The sequence below is a fragment of the Capsicum annuum genome, chromosome 2 (genome assembly GCF_002878395.1).
Source record: "Capsicum annuum cultivar UCD-10X-F1 chromosome 2, UCD10Xv1.1, whole genome shotgun sequence".
Taxonomy (NCBI): Eukaryota; Viridiplantae; Streptophyta; class Magnoliopsida; order Solanales; family Solanaceae; genus Capsicum; species Capsicum annuum.
Window position 1 is genome coordinate 130,518,135 of NC_061112.1, and position 16,708 is coordinate 130,534,842.

Below are 16,708 nucleotides of genomic sequence, written 5' to 3' on the forward strand. Positions count from 1 at the left end.
TTTTTTCACATAAATCTTGTGCTTCAGGTACTTTATTGGACCATCTATGACATTTCACTTTTCCTAGGTTTTCACGCTTTTAATGTATTATAGATATAAATATAGATTATAGATATAAATTAATGTATTTTAACATAGATAAGTGACTTAAAAGGAGTAAAATACATTTTGATTAAATATATTTAAGTAAAATAAATTTTACATTCAAACACATAATATATATATATATATATATTAACTTTATGTATATATTAAGTATGAGTAAATTTTTTCTGTAACGCTAATACTTTACAAAAATCATAGATAACATAGTTAATTTTACTGCTTTAACTTCTATTCATGTTGATAGATATCAAAATCGTTTATGAAAATTGTGCTCATGTTAATGAAATAGTATAGGGCACATGAATAGATTTTAAACTTATTCTTTACGTTTGTTTTTATTTGTCACTTTTTAACATGCACATTTATTAAGAAAATAATTATTGATATTTGTTTATTTTATCATACTACCTTTATTAATTGATGTTTAGAGTAATATATTTGAAAATGACTTGGAGAATAAACAATTAATGCTAAGAATAAAATAGAAAAAATTCTTTTATCTTTTATTGATATGTCAAAAGTGACAAGTAAAAATGAAAATTCAGTTAGAAAAACAGTGACGGATAAAAATGAACGAAGGGAGTATAAGTTTGTTTAGGAAACCGAACGGAGGGAGTATAAATTCAGGCATCCAAAAAATTATTAACTATAAGGGTACAATGAAATTCTTTTAATTAATTTTATCTTGATTTACTACGTGAAAAAATAAGTTAGGACGTGTTTATGGTAAGGTGACCAACTAAAATAATAAGGGGTACATCTTTCCTATTTTTTTGCAAGGGCTTATTTGATATTTGGATTAGCTAAACAGACAAAATTATCTCATGATATATATGGGATAATATATTTTGTCATTAGTTTATAGTTACTTAATACAAATTTATTTTGATAATAACAGTAAAATATCTAGTAAAATTTCACAAGTAATGTTTAAAAAAGGTAAAGAACACGCAGATTTTTATCACTAGCTCTGAAAGATAAAGAGACTGTTTTCAAGACCCTTGACTCAAGCATAGCTAAGATATTTATTTTGACACTTCTAAATTGAACACTTCAAATTCCTAATAAACTGTTCTAACTAGAACATTTTACTAGGTAACCAGAACATTAGTAGTTAGTAGGTTCTAACTAGATACTTTCATTTCAAATATTGAACAAGAAATGGGGTGTGTTTTCATTCATTTTAGTAGGTAATTAAGTTGACCATATAAAATATATATGTCATCTTTTTTAATTATACAATCAACCTCAAATAAAAAATGTATTTTATAACTTATTCAGGCAAAGACATAATTAAAGAAAGTTGCATGTTTATGTGGTAAATTTAACTATCTACTAGGCGAATGAAAACAGACGCAAAAGTTTGTTTAAAATTTAAATAGAATGTCTAATTGAAACACTTTATAGGAGTTGAGATATTCAATCAGAACATAACTTACTTGGAGTATTTAGATAAAATATCTTGACAAGTTTAAGGGTCTAGTGGTGTATTGGATTACTCCACCAGTGCAACATGAAATCACTGATGTCAAGTCGACTCCTATGCCGCTTATTAGCTATGATGCGCTACTTGATTCTCCTCTGTCTTGTATCGTGTCATGAGCACCGGGCTTATGGCAATTGATCAATTCAAGTAAAGCGCTTCATGATTACCTTATTCCAACTAGAGACATCAGATAGTTGTGAAGGCAATTTTGTTCTCCACGACTCCTTATTCCAATTACGAGTAGCTAGGTTCTTAGGACAAGCCATTTCTCATTCTTCATTCGAAACGATCGAACAAATATGCAATGTTACATATTGGCTTACTTTAGTATGCAATTTCAGTCCATATTTATAAAAAGAGTCCATTCAATCCATATTTAGTGAATTGGATCACTAATATTTTAAATGGGTACATATGGACTTCAACTCATTTTAAAAGCTCATACAAATATGGACAAAATAGGTAAAATATGGGTACTCATTTAAACATAGATCACTCAATTATGCTTAGAGTTTCAGTTTTTTTTTCTTTTCTAGTTTCTTTTCTTTTTCTTTTTTTCTTTCTTTTTTCCTTTAATTTTCTTTTTTTCTTTTTTTACTCATTCCTTATAATTTCTTTCTTTCTTTCTCAATTTTTCATCTATTTTTTAATTTTATTTATTTTTTCTTTGTATTCTTTTTTTTTTTTCCGCTTTCCCCTTTCTCATTCTATTTCATAATTCGTATTCGCTTGAGACCTATATGGGTTAATAAGTACAAGCTTCTAATTATCCCGTTTAGCCTATATAATTCATAACATCTCTTATCAATTAAATATAATCCATAGTCTCACTCCTTTATTATTATTTTTTTCTATCTTTTATTTCTCTTTCTTTTTTCTTTCTTTTTTCCTTTAATTGACTATTTTTTTCTTTCTTTTTTTCTTTAATTTACTTTTTTTCCACTTATTTTTTACTCGTTTCTTGTACTTTTTTTCTTTCTTTTTTTTCATCATTTTTTTTTCAATTTTATTTCTTTGCATTCTTTTTTTCTTTGTATTTCCGTTTCCCGCTTTTTTATTCTTGGTTCGTCATTTTTTTATATTCTTTTCCTCACCTTTTTTTTTTGTCATTGCGTTTTATATTTTTTTACTTTAAATTTATTTGTATCATACTATATATTTCAAATAAAATTATTATTTGTATTTAAATAGTTTAATTGTCAATATGTGCAATTTATCATTTGTATTTATATACAAATAAGTATATGAATTAAAATACCTTAATGGGCCCTGCAAAGCCCGATCCGAATTAGTCGGGGCTCCATGCTGACACCGGACACCGGATGAAAAACCAAAAAAAAAAGTATATGAATTAATTGTATTTTCTTGAGACTAAAATATCTATGGCTGAGGATCCACATAGCCCTCAAATTATAAATGTTGGAAGAATATAAATCAATATGCGCTTATAGTATTTTCCTTATCATAATAAAAAGAAGGAAACCAAAAATAAAAAAAAAATAGAAAAAAGAGGTAGAAGTTAGAGATAGAAGAGAGAAAAAAGCGTAAAGAAAGAATTGAAGAAAAAAATAAAAAAAAAAAATAATGAAAAAGGAGAAAAGGAAAAAGAAAAAAGATAATGGTGAAAACAAATATACTGAGTGGTTACGATATTTTAGTCATCATCCATAATTTGTACTCGACTTAACCATGTTCTTCGAAAATAAAAAATATATAAAACATAAAATACAATCAAAAAAGAAAAAAAAAGAGAAAGAAGTAAAAACAAAAAAATAAAAAATAGAAAAAAAGGAAACTAAAAAGGAAAAGAAAAAAAAAAGAAAAAAAAAGAGAAACAAAGGGCAGAGGATAGAGATAGAAGAGAGAGAGAAAAAAAGAAATGACAAAAAAAAAACTAGAGCCTACATATAGAAGAGAGATAAAAAAACTAAAAAGTAAAAACTAAAAAAAAAAGAAATGGAAAAAAAGTCAAGTTGATATGATATAGAAGATTTAAGTTTTTGACTTAGAATTTAAAATAGGTTGAAATCATTTTTATCCAATCCATATTTGACTAAATCTATATTTACCCATATTTATATGGACGGATTGCAATCCAAACTATTTTTGCTCGATCTATATTTAACCCGTCCAAATCCAATCCAATCCAATCCGCCGGTTTGCCAGCCCTATGTAATGTCACATTATTGGCGATTTCTACCATGTTGTTAGAAAAGGAATTGGGATATGAATCTGCCTAAGAAACCGGGGTCTCATGGCTTATAAGTGTAAGTGATCCCTTCATTTGGAATTGGAAAAGAACACAGAAAGAGCTATCTGTTAATAAGAGCCACCTCCCTATTGCTAGTAGAGATGTATAAAAAGCTATCATTAGCATAAATAGCATGATTAATTATAAAACAATGTGATTGATGGCTCTAAGAAGATCGTAATTAAGTACTAGAATTTAAAAGAAGCAGACAATTTAGAGGAGGTCAAGTTTGACGCTTGAACGTGGAAAAGTCATCCATGAAACAGTTGACATATAGTAGTAATAGATTTATTTACCCCACGTTTTCTCCATTAAAAAAAGGAATGGTCTAGGTGTGGACGCAACTAATTCTCAAATGAAAATTCAAGTCTGACACCTACTGAGTCAAGATCTAGTCAACCTAATGCTAAAAATTTATGCAGGTTCGTTCACATTTGGACAATATTTTGGTTGAATTGAAAATAAAAAATGCTTAGAGTTGAATAAAATATTTTGATAGTATTACAATAGTAGTAAGATTGACTCCTCCTAGCCGTCAAAAAGGAGAAAAGACTGAACCCCGCATACGTAAACGATTACTTCATTATTAGTAAAAATTTCAAGTATTTTTAATGAAATTCTTAATTGTGTTCACTTATCCAAACTGTATTATGTGCCACTATTTCTGCTTCAACTTAAGCTTAATTAATTCTTCTTTTAAGCCAGAATATCATAGTACAATAGTTTCCATATGCCCTAAATTTGAATCATTTAGTAAGTAGGAACTTGAATCGGCATATATAGTTGGTGGCAATTTTTCGATCGATTCAGTCCATCAACAATTCTAAATGGGGTAACAAAATTCGCTTATAAAATCACGACTTGTCTAACTCTGTTTAAGTTTGAACAGATTATCTATTTATTTTATTAACGCGAGTCGTGTCAAAAACTTTTAAGTATATTATTATTCTCAAATTTAACCTAACCCGTTCATTTAACATAGCACTTTCAATGCTAAATACATATATGAGAAGAATGATTGAGACCCCTAAGGAATTTCACATTAGAAAAACAAAATAAAGTCATTATAATTGACAATGCATGTGATACAAGGAACATGCAATTAAAGAAAAACGAGTCTTTACTCAATGCACGATTCCATAGTGTTTTGTATTTGGTTTTGAAAATAAAGAAAGGAGAATGACAGAAAGAGAGCCATCGGGCCCCAAATTAATTCCTTTTAACCAATGGAATTCGAGCCAATAATATTAATCCCCACGTGATTTTTATGTAACATGATTATAAAAATTGCTTTTAGATAACTTTGGTATCGTCTTTACTTTTGCTTCCACTTGATCTTTTATGCTTCATTCTCAATGTGCTCTCCACTATACAGCTTGCCATTAAAAAAATCAGGTCTAATGACATATATACCCCTATTTTTTTCCCCATTTCTCTGTTATAGCAAAATAATAATAAGAACAAACTCGTTAAGGTGGCTGAATTAGTGTATCAACGTTTATTCAATGTGGGGGATCGAAATCGAATTTCATCCTATTCTTTCTCAGCCGTTGAGCTAGTGCAATGAGTGTTGATATCTCAAAGGAATTCCAAGGGATCTCCCCCATTTGATCTTTTCTCAGTTGAACTTATCGCACAAAATTTATTTAGTACAGTTCACTTCTTGTGTAAGGCTTGTGAGCTATTTCATAGTAGTAAGTTTATTTAATGTGCATCCAAAGAGTAGTGCCGTCAAATTTTTCAGAAATAAAATATCTATATATTGCATTTTATAAATTCATAAGTAAAATTTATCGATAGTATTCTATACGTAATTTTATATTATCCTTATGAATGCAAATATCTTATTCTTTATAGACCCTTGGCTCAAATAAAACCTATTAAAAAACAATATGGCGATAAGGTACAATTTAATTAAATATAGTGAAAAAAATATAGTGAACTTCTATGTAATTGTCAACAGTAACTTGATAACTTAAATAATGGAGATAAAGATTAGAAATGGCACATAATGTAAATTCCTTCATACCCAGGGCTATTATTAACTACTTAAGTCTATATATACACGGTCCATTCACTTCTTTCAAACCAGCAAAACAAAGCAAACCCAAAACAGCTAAGCAACCGCCGGCACAACATCACCGGAGAAAACGCCGGCGACCTGACAAATTACAACCAGTAAAATACATCAGAGAATTAGAAATATGGCGGGAGTAAGAAAAGAAATGATGAGGATGAATAGAGGAAACTTGTTAAGAAGGGAGGAATATGGAAGACCAATTCCAAAAAGAGGACAAGTTAAAGTCACCATAGTGTTGGGATTAGCTCACTCTTTGTCTTCTATTTTCTCCGCCGGTGTCCGGTCTCATTCATGCCGGAGAAGTACGCATCTTCCCTGAGCTAGTCAATAGAGATGGAGTGAAGAGAGGAGAGTGTCAGTTTTGGTAAATTTAGAGTGTGTTGGAGGGTATTATTGTCCTTTTAGAGGGGTTGAACTAATCTTTCTTTTGTTCTGTACATGATTTTCTGAATTTTACCAGTTGTAAAGTTTTGGAAGTTAATTTTAAATCATCTTCCATATGGCTGAGCTGCCTTTTTCTTTTCTTTTCTTAAGAAAATCCATTTATTATTGATATTAATTGTTATAAAGGACACCCGCTATCAAAAACTTTCACTATTTGAAGAGTCCGAGAAATGACCGAACTATGAGGACATATTGAATAAAGTTCATCTTGTATTTTTGCATGATAATTAATTTTTACGCAAATATATTCACTTATTTTACACAATGTATGGCACAAATTCTTATCCAACTCATTTGAACAATTTTAACCAAAAAAAAGACTCATTTGAACAATTTAAAATAATATCATTAATTCCTATAAATATTAAAAACATATGCTCTCATTCACAAATGCATCTTATGCACTCATTGCTCTTAACTTTATTTTATGCTATACTTTTTTAACATCTTTTTATATTTTAAAAGTTTTAGAATTCAAATTTATAATTTTATCACGACAACATGTTGTAGATGTCTGTGAAATCATGGTCTTTTAAAATTATAAATTTTTAATGATGCTTCTTAAAGAGAACATTAAAATTCAGTAATGAATTTCTGAAATATGCAAAAATTCTCAAGTACACTTAAATTACGCAATTAATTTGTCTTACCAATTTATTTCTAAAGAAAGTTTGCTAGAAGCACATTTTAACTAAATACATAAACTTTTTTTTTATTTTTTAGATTTTCCCCTAACGTTTTAATTAAAAATCACAAATCCTTTACAACAACAACAAACCCAGTGCATTTCCCATATAGTGAGGTCTGCGGAGGGTAAGATGTATGCAGTCCATACCACTACCTCCGAAGAAGTAGCAAGGCTATTTCCGATAAACCCCCGACTTAAGATAAGATAAGTCATAAAAAACGTACACAAAGCATGGAACAATATGACATGACATAAATACGCCACCTATAAAGAGTAGTAAATAAAGAATAATAAGCAATCGTAATGCAGCATAACAAGAATACTGCACCGGCAAAGTAAAGCCCTATCCTACTTACCGAAAAAGTCACTAGTCTTTTATCTTAATACGCGTCCTCCAGATCTTCCTATCTAGGGCCATGTCCTCAGTAAGCTGTAACTGCTCTATGTCCCGCCTAATCATCTCTCTCCAATATTTTTTCGGCCTACGCCTGTCCCGCCTGAAACCATCCAAAGCAAGTCTCTCACACCTATGAACCGGAGCATCCATGCCCCTCCTCATCACATGTCTAAACCATCTCAAACGGACCTCCCGCACCTTGTCCTCCACCAAAGCCACACTAACCTTATCCCGAATAGTCTCATTCCGAACCCTATCCCCCTAGTAAGCCCACACATCCAGCGCAACATCCGCATTTTCGTTACCTTCAGTTTTTGAATGTAAGAATTTTTGACAGGCTAACACTCAACTCCATACAACATGACCGGACGGATTGCCACCTTATAAAATTTGCCTTTAAGCTTGGGCGGCACCTTCTTATCACACAACACCTCCGAGGCGAGCTTCCACTTCATCCATCCCGCCCCGATCCGGTGAGAGACATCCTCGTCAATCTCACCATTCCCCTGAATCATGGCCCCTAGGTACTTGAAACTATCCCTGTTACACACCACTTGAGAATCCAACCTTACTACCACCTCGTCCACCTCCTTCGAGACATTAAACTTACATTCCAAATATTCAGTTTTGCTCCTACTTAACCTGAACCCTTTAGATTCAAGGGTCTGTCTCCACACCTCTAATTTATCATTCACACCCCCTCCCCCGGGTTACGTCAATCAAAATCACTTCGTCGACAAAAAGCATACACCAGGACACCTCGCCTTGGATACGCCGCGTCAACACATCCATAACCAAAGCAAACAAAAACGGGCTAAGAGTAGATCCCTGATGCAATCCTGTCAAGATCGAAAAATGTTCTGAATCGCCTCCCACTTTCTTCACCTGAGTCTTAGCTGAGTCTCATAAAAAATAAAAAGGTTGTGGCTTGTGGGGTCCGCTATCAAACAGGTTGTGGCTTGTGGGTCCGCTATCAAACTTGTGGACCCCACAAGCTACACGTCTAACAAATAATAAGTCCTTTGAGATTTTCGTAAAATAAAAAAATGTGAGAGAAGAACGTGAAGTAAAATAAAAAAGTGAAGAGGGAGATGATTATGAGAGAAAAAAATGACAAAGTATTAAATAATAAGTCCCTCGTATAAGTATGACATGATGATCGCATACAAAATAAAAATTTTCGTCATTATATATCTTTTTCTAAATGCTAGCTGAGAAAAAGAAAAATCTTTGATTTTTTACTTTATTATTGCATATTCTATCATTGTCAATACACCATCTAGCCAATTTGTCTTATTTTATTCATTCTGTCATGGATTGCTAAATGTAATATTAAGGTTTATCTACGAGTCAGAAAAAGAAAAAGCAAAAACTCTCAGAAAAAGAAAAATAATAAATTCAAATAGCTAAAAGTAAAACCTGTGAAATGATAAATTCAATTATAATTTAACTAATTAGAAAAAAAAAGAGAGAGTCAAACAAAAATAGAAATTATTATGAATTTGGATAGCTCTACATGTGGAGTATGCATAACACGCATCAGGGCTGAGCAACGAGAGGTGGAGGTGGAGAGAGGGAAGGTGCAACTGATGAAGCAGGAGGGCAAAATTACAAAGATGTTGCAATGCTGGAACCGATATTTTTACCTTAGTGAAAATTACTTTCGATAAAAAATAGTAAAAAGTAAAAAAAAATACAGCTACAAATGTATAGGAGACAACGCTAACACTTTTGATTTTTCTTTCTTTATAATATTTTATTATTTTCTATTTCACTTATCCGTTTTTATGACTGCTATTCTTTCCTCTACAAGATCACACACACTCTGTGCACCTATAATAGTAATATTTTAAAACTTTTCTCCAAGACCTAACGGTGCTCACACACACTTATCTTGCATAGATTTAAATACATACACGATTTGAATCTAAAGCCTAAATCCTTTAAAATGTCAATTAACAAAGAGTTACTACAATGTTACGCATTCTTTAAAAATTTTTTATGAAAACATGATTAGAATAGTATGTTAGGTAATACTTCAAATATTTTAGAATAATGAATATTTGCTATCAGTAAATATATTTAATAAATTCATTATAGTTATGTCAATATTATATAAATACATCAAAGGAAAAGAAGAATCGGAAGGACTCAGAACGGAAGACTAGTACCAGGTCCTATAAATAATTTGAATAATAATAGAATTCTCTACTAAGATAATAAAATGTTATCATGGACTTAAGTGAGCAACATAAAATCCATAAATGTGATTTTTTTTTTTTAAATTTCAATATGCAGCTAAGTTAGATAAATATCATAGTCTTAACCATTTACAAAAGGTAACAGGATTCTCCGACTTTGTAAAGAATATAAAATGAGCTCTAGATTTTATTGTAGTCCTAATTTTCTGTTTAGGTCTATTGTTTACACCTAGTCCTTTTAATCTTATTAGAAATGTGAATGTTATTCAATAGGAAATGTGAATAACTTTAGAGAAGATAAATTATTGAATGTTAAGATGGAAAGGATCCCAAAATGCAACCAAATAAATGGTGCGGTTTCATAGCTGATACGACTTGCTTGAAAATATTGTTATACGAAGGATTAGTAATTCAATATCTCATTGCATACACCAAATGATAAGTAAGTTTTACATACACCTAAGATAAGAAGTTATTGTGTGTTCAAAAAATGGATCAGAAACATGAAAATCCTACTAGTAGATGCTACTTTATCCTATCTTAGTATTGTCTCTGCCAAAGATCAATGTTGTGCCCCAGTTCATAGCCACATAGAACCTGTTCCTCCAGCTGATAACTCGAGTCAGATATGCAGAGCGCCAAATAAACCAGCTCGTGAAGCCTGCTATTGAGACGCCCTTGTCATTCTGACAAACAAAATAAAGATTAGAATACGGAAAGGTATATAGGACAAGCTTTTTCTTGATTGATATTACATGCAGAGGCGAATTCAGAAAGTAGAGTCGGTGAGTTCAGAATTAGTTTCTGACTAAATGTCACACACCGGCATATATACTTTAGGTTTGATCTACGAGTAATCAAAAATATAATGTACCTTAGATTGGCGGAGATCAACAAGAGCCTTGTATCGTCCCACTGTAGCCATGCTTCCAAGATGCCTGTAAGCAAATGGATCTCCTAGAGAGATGTCTTTGGCAGAGAGAGCCTTGCCTCCATTCTGTTTCCCAATGTTGGTGAACAATTGAACAAGATACTTCCCTTGCCTTTCAGCAACCTATTAAAAAAATTGCATTTGAGAAAATTTCTGTACTCCAGTAATGTTTCAAGAAAACATAGTAGTATCACAAGATAACTCGATTCTTGCAACTCAAGAAGAAGGATAGGGGTAAATGTCTACTAGTTATGTCTAAGACAGGATAACAAGACAGCTATTTGTATTCTTGTTGAGAGAAGGATACTTGGTCAACTTTCAAGTCATGTATCACTGTAATACTTGACGGCATGCGACTTTAAGATTGTTCATAAAAACTTTAGGCGTCAGCTATTCATAAGGGGTTGCAATCGAGGCCATTAACATAAATCTAAGCAGGATCAAGAAGGAAGAAACAGTCAATAACTACAGGGAAAAGAAAATGGGGCAGGAGAAGTGCAGATGAATAAGAATAACATGCCCGGACAAATCAAGGATGTATCAGGAAATCATACTGACCTGAGCAAGAGCCGAAAGCACCGGCTTACCAGTCTGTTCAAGATAACCAGAACAATCTCCTATTGCAAACACATCTTCTACAGAAGGAACTCGCAACCATTCATCGATTCCAATCCTGTAACATGTCTTAAGATTAGTTGGATGGATAGCGGAAAGGGAACCAAGGTCCAAGAAGTAGCTAAGTTGCTGGAGAAGTTAAACTTTGTACCTTCCACCAGGAGATTTGGGAAAATCTAGTGATTTAACAAATTCAGAAGGACCAACTCCAGTAGACCAAACAAGAAGGCCATATGGAACATCGCTTCCATCACTGAGAACTATTTTATCCGGATGTACTTCTTTAACAACACCTTGAACAAGGCGGACACCAACCTGATATGTGTGAAGTTTAGCTCACTAATTCAATCAAAGAGTTAAGAAACTTCTTTCTTAATGCAAAAGCAATTGAGTGATTCATTTACCTTGGTCAAATGCTTTGTCGCATATTCCCGCAATCCAACATCAAATGAAGACAAAATCTCATTAGCCTGTCCAAGAAAAGTGTTACTAGACCATACTCAACAGTCAACTTAGGTTTACCCATATACAGCTGGAGTAATATTTACCTCAATGAGGGTTACATGAATGTAGTTTTTTACATGAGCATAACGTTCGCGTACATCTCTCATGATGAAATCACTTAGTTCCCCACTGAATTCAACCCCTGTAGGGCCACCTCCAATCACAACACAGTGCAGCAAGCGCTCTTTCTCTTCTTCTGAAATGCCTGTAATTTTACACTTGTACAAAATTTATACTACATTCACTTTACTATTATAACCTTGATATCATCTACCAAAGAAGTCTGGTATGGCAAGGGTATAACAATATCGATCATGGGGGTATCACCTGGAGTTTCTGAGAGCATCAAGTTCATAAGAAGCTTCTTCCTGATTTCTTGGGCATGCTGTACTTCACGGAGAAAGAAGGCATGTTCATGCACCCCCTTTATGCCAAAGGTCAAAGGTTCGGCTCCAGAAGCAATGACAAGCTTGTCATATGCAACCTTAAATCTGTAAGGCTCACGAAAGGCTCTACCATCTCTAACCGTTTCACAGTACACCTGATTGATTTATAATAACAGTTATATTTCCCTATCAAATCAATTTCCAAGCAGAGGCGGAGCCAGGATTTTTTCAAGTAAGGGGGTTCAATATTCAAAGAAAACTAAGACGAAGGGGGTTCAACACCTACTATAACCACATAAAAAATAATTTTAATCATGTATAAATAGTATATTTTTCCGTCGAAGGGGTTTTGAACGAACCCCCTTAAGAGGGATGGCTCCGCCTCTGTTTCCAAGTATTGTGACTTCTCAAATCAAGCAGAAACACATACAAACATAAAAGCCGGAACATAATAACAAGTTGAATGCAGTGTAAACAAAGTCCCTTATTCCTTAATTACTTGAATGTACTGCTTGAATAATTCTCTGATTGGTATGTCATTTACATAGGACTTACGAACCGGTCCTAGTTTCCTAAAATACAATACCTGAATCCATGTAGTTAATCGTGCCTATATATTTGATTAGATCAAAAGGAGGAATTATAAGTTAAAATTGAGACATCTTTTGGAAGTGAGGAAAAGAAGAGCTTGTTATACTCACTTCATGTTTATCAGCGTCAACACCGGTGCAGGATGCTAGGAAGAAATATGAATTTGGATCCTTTGCCAGTGCTTTCTGTATCTGGCTAACTGGTTCAGCAACCGAACGGAATTCCAATGTTCCAACACAAGTAGATGCAAGCAAAGGTGTAAAGACCATATGATTTCTTGGTGCTATACAAACAACATCATACATGTTAGTGTCTAGTCCTTTGAGGAACCTGCAAGCAGCCCAACCAGTGCCAAGAACAACTACTCTAGGCTTTTCGCCCTGTTTTGTTGCTTCAAGGCTTGCATAACTGGATCTTTCATGTTTTGAATCAGAACCCTCAACCGTGTGAGCTGGTGCATGTGGAAACTGATATTGAGGGGTAAACTTCATTCCTCTGTTCCCAAAATTCAAGTGGTTTATCATCTGCATGTTTGGAATGTATGATGAATTGAAACCTTTTACAGCATTTTCAAAAATTGGCGTGGGATGTCTCAATGATGAAATGCCTTCACAGAATACATCTCTCTCACTTGCATAGTTGCCAATTACACCTCCGGAACGCCTTAAGCTGCTCCTTGCAGCCCTTACCAATGCCATGTTCAAAGTACCCCTTTACCAAAGCTGACACTCTTGAAATTTTTTATGAAGGCAAGTACTGTTTGGACTTTAGATGGTATGCAATATTTAAGAATGACACTGAAAAAAGGAAGAAGGTAGATGTGAGCTCTCAATAGGAAGCTGCTATACACTTATAAAGAAGATCCTAGAAGTGTGGAAAAGTAAAGATAATGAACATTGAAGTTATGCATATTGGTCAAGGACAAGACAAATGATGGTTCCTAGGATTACCTAGCAGAAACAGGGCAAAAAAAGGGCAGCCCGGTGCACTAAAGCTACCGCTATGTGCGGTGTCCGGGGAAGGGCCCCACCACAAGGGTGTATCGTACGCAACCTTACCTTGCATTTCTGCCAGAGGCTGTTTCCAATGCTTGAACCCGTGACCTCCTGGTCACATGGTAGCAACTTTATCAGTTACTCCAAGGATTACCTAGCAGAAACAGGAAAGAAAAAAATTGCATTTATTCATGGTGGCAGTTTCAATGTGAAGAGTTCTCGTAAAATTCTTAGAATGGATCCAGGTATAAAACACTTGGATATACAATATACCGGGATTCTTACTGGTACTCACTACAATCTCAGTCCTCTAGCTAGTGCCATATTCCAAAATTGGTAGCATATTATACAAGAATCTGGTCGCTTCTTGTTTTGAGATGGACGAAAGGACAAGAAAATGAAGACTGCAACCAGACTGACTATGCCAATTTCAATTCTAAGTTCATTCGGTCAAGCTAGTTTAATACTTACCAGATATAAATTTTGCATATGAACTCACTCTTGTTGATCTGTGTGGTGAAATCCGAATCTCAGACATTTACTATATAAACTAATGAGATTATGATATCATTGCACAACAACTTTATGGTATGTATAAACTCGGATGCCATAATAGGTTTTGCATTTCGTTACTTCAAAACCTCAGAACAACACATTTGTTGACACAATGGTCCAAAATATCAGCAAAGGTCCATTGGATTAAAATTCTGAACACTACATACTTAAAGTTGAATTTGGAATGACAGAACTAGTCTAGCAATGGAAGATACGGGATCACCATCGATTCAAGCAATCTATCTAGTAAGGCAGAAAACATGAATCTCTCAACCCACAAGCTGGTTTAGTTATATGATTTGTTAGCAACTAAAATGGTCAATCTTGTTTTCCAGAAAAGTATCTATTTCTACAAATAAGCTTGAACCATCACAAGATGATTTCAGCAACGCACAAGAAAAAGAAGCTAGAAGCAAAATCAAGACGTATATTGTAAAAAAATCAGACGAAGAAAAGAATGACAGCAGCAAGGAAATAAAAACGATTGTCAACATCAGCCTACCAAGCTCTGCTACTCATAATTTGACATTCAAAGTTCTACAATCAAATCTGGACAAGAAGAAAACAATATCTTTAACTATTCACAAGAAAAAGAAATAGTAATTGTTAAGTGTCCCACATCAGTTGAGAAAAATGAGTTTTTGTCTTGGACAATCCTCCCCCTCTAGAGCTATATTTTGGGTTGAGCTAGCTTATGCCATATGTCAAGTACGGGTTGAACCCAATAGATTTAGCTCGAATATTGCATATCAGCATATGTGTTCAGAAATCTAATAACTATGTCCAAATGTTAAATTTCAAATCTAGTAACTCAACTAGTTTGTGGGTTCAAAGTGAAATTAGAAACTTCGCTAAGGGTGTAACTCGTGACCTATATACTTAGTATAATATTTATATATACACTATAATTTTTCGATGATGGATGTTCAACCGTTCACTGTAAGTGGCTACGCCCCTTCAATGGCATCCTGCATCCCCTCCCCCCGGATCAAGTAGCTCTAAGCTTGTCTTTTTGCTATACCCCAAAAATCAAACTAAACCAAATGAAACAAAAAGAAAGAAATATGAAAACCATTACATAAAAACAACATTGAAGAACCACATCAGCAGATACCATAAATTTAATCAGATTTTAAACAAGGAGAAAAAAATTCTCATTTTTGTTATGACTGCTCTGTATGTAACATCATACTCATAAAAAATGGCATAAAAAGCCTTGCAAAATGACCAGTTGAATCCAGAAAAATAAGAGGGGCACAGCATAAGCTTCAATAATGCTGAAACTGTACATGGTACAATCAAGATCAGGGACAGAGCTAAGTCGGCACAAGGGGGTTCGGCGGAAAATTACACTTATTAAGGTTAAAATATTTTTTTATATATATACACATTACATTATACTCCCCTTAATGAAAATCTTGATTATGCCACTAATTAAGATCAAGCATAGATATATACACATAGAAATCAAAGTACAAAAATAGGAAATACCTTCAAGAGTTTAAACAAGAAGATGAATCCCCCAATATATGAGGAGTAAACAGTATGCTTTTACACTCAAAAGGCACCCTTTATTATTTTTCTATAGACAAAACCTTGAGCAGCAAGAAAATATTGGTCACAATCTCATATATACCTCCACATGCAAATATTTTTTTTTTTCTTTTTTCCTTTTAAGAAAAAAAAAAAGTAAAATAAAACAAAAAGGGTGGATGAATCAGAAATACATGTGCTCTGCAATAATAATAATTAAAATATGATATTTGGGTGCTCTGCTGCAAATAAATATAAATCATGCAAATCCAAATGCAAATGAATGTTAATAAGGAAAGAGGTGACTCTTTCATCAAAACGACGGCGTTTCTGTTTCTTTCTTTGGTCAAACAAGGAGTGCTAATTAGTGATTATGATGAGGGTAATTAGTTAAAGTTTCTAGAACAGTAAAAATAAGATATTATATAAAATTAAACTATTTATAAATATATAAAGTTTTTTTAGACAGCCTAATGAAGTACAGAGAATAATTTACGTTTGCAACTTTTGTCGATTTTATTTTATTATGTACCTAATATAATAAATGGTACATACACACTAGCATATGATGCGTATTAATTAATATTAATTGGCTTACTAAAGTTTAGGATCTATTAGAATTATAATTTAATTATTTAGTTAGCAGAAAGGGAGAGGACCTTTCAATTATTGCGCACATGCATGGCTTTAATTAATTGATTTTTAATAATTAATCAATGAGAAAAATCAAAACCTTCGAGATAAAAATTCGTTTCCAAACACCTACAAGAATTTGGCCTTGAAAATTCAGAATATTCCGATAATCTAGAATAACCAGAACACACCGTACAAAAACAAAAGTAGGAGTAAAAGGTAATTAATAAAAGTATATAATTATAAGGATTTAACCTAATTAATTACATACATCGTCGTAATTTAATACTTTATGGGCTATGGCAGCAAAAGA

The 16,708-nt window shown here is 33.0% G+C and overlaps 1 protein-coding gene across 2 annotated transcripts; it reads right to left on the reverse strand.

The window, feature by feature from the left end:
- Positions 1-10,027: 10,027 nt before the first annotated feature.
- On the reverse strand, positions 10,028-16,080 carry LOC107859437 (internal alternative NAD(P)H-ubiquinone oxidoreductase A2, mitochondrial). Of its 2 annotated transcripts, XM_047406968.1 has the most exons (10): positions 15,721-16,022; positions 13,738-13,828; positions 12,790-13,476; positions 12,030-12,243; positions 11,747-11,907; positions 11,603-11,668; positions 11,350-11,513; positions 11,142-11,256; positions 10,527-10,706; positions 10,028-10,338 (listed from the first exon to the last, which is right to left on the reverse strand). In XM_047406968.1, the coding sequence occupies exons 3-10, from the start codon at positions 13,375-13,377 to the stop codon at positions 10,183-10,185; spliced, it is 1,644 nt and encodes a 547-aa protein (XP_047262924.1). In that variant the 5' UTR covers positions 13,378-13,476; positions 13,738-13,828; positions 15,721-16,022; the 3' UTR covers positions 10,028-10,182. The 2 variants fall into 2 exon arrangements, with proteins under 2 accessions (XP_047262924.1, XP_016559941.1); XM_016704455.2 differs by lacking the exon at positions 13,738-13,828 and having other exon boundaries at positions 15,721-16,080.
- Between the last annotated feature and the right edge of the window lie 628 nt (positions 16,081-16,708).

Excerpts from the sequence above, each read along its gene's own strand:
- LOC107859437 (XM_016704455.2), bottom strand. The coding sequence starts at position 13,377 with ATGGCATTGGTAAGGGCTGCAAGGAGCAGCTTAAGGCGTTCCGGAGGT. Across the intron at positions 11,257-11,349 it reads CCCAAATCTCCTGGTGGAAG|GATTGGAATCGATGAATGGT; the intron begins GTACAAAGTTTA and ends GACATGTTACAG. Across the intron at positions 10,339-10,526 it reads TTGATCTCCGCCAATCTAAG|AATGACAAGGGCGTCTCAAT; the intron begins GTACATTATATT and ends TTTGTTTGTCAG.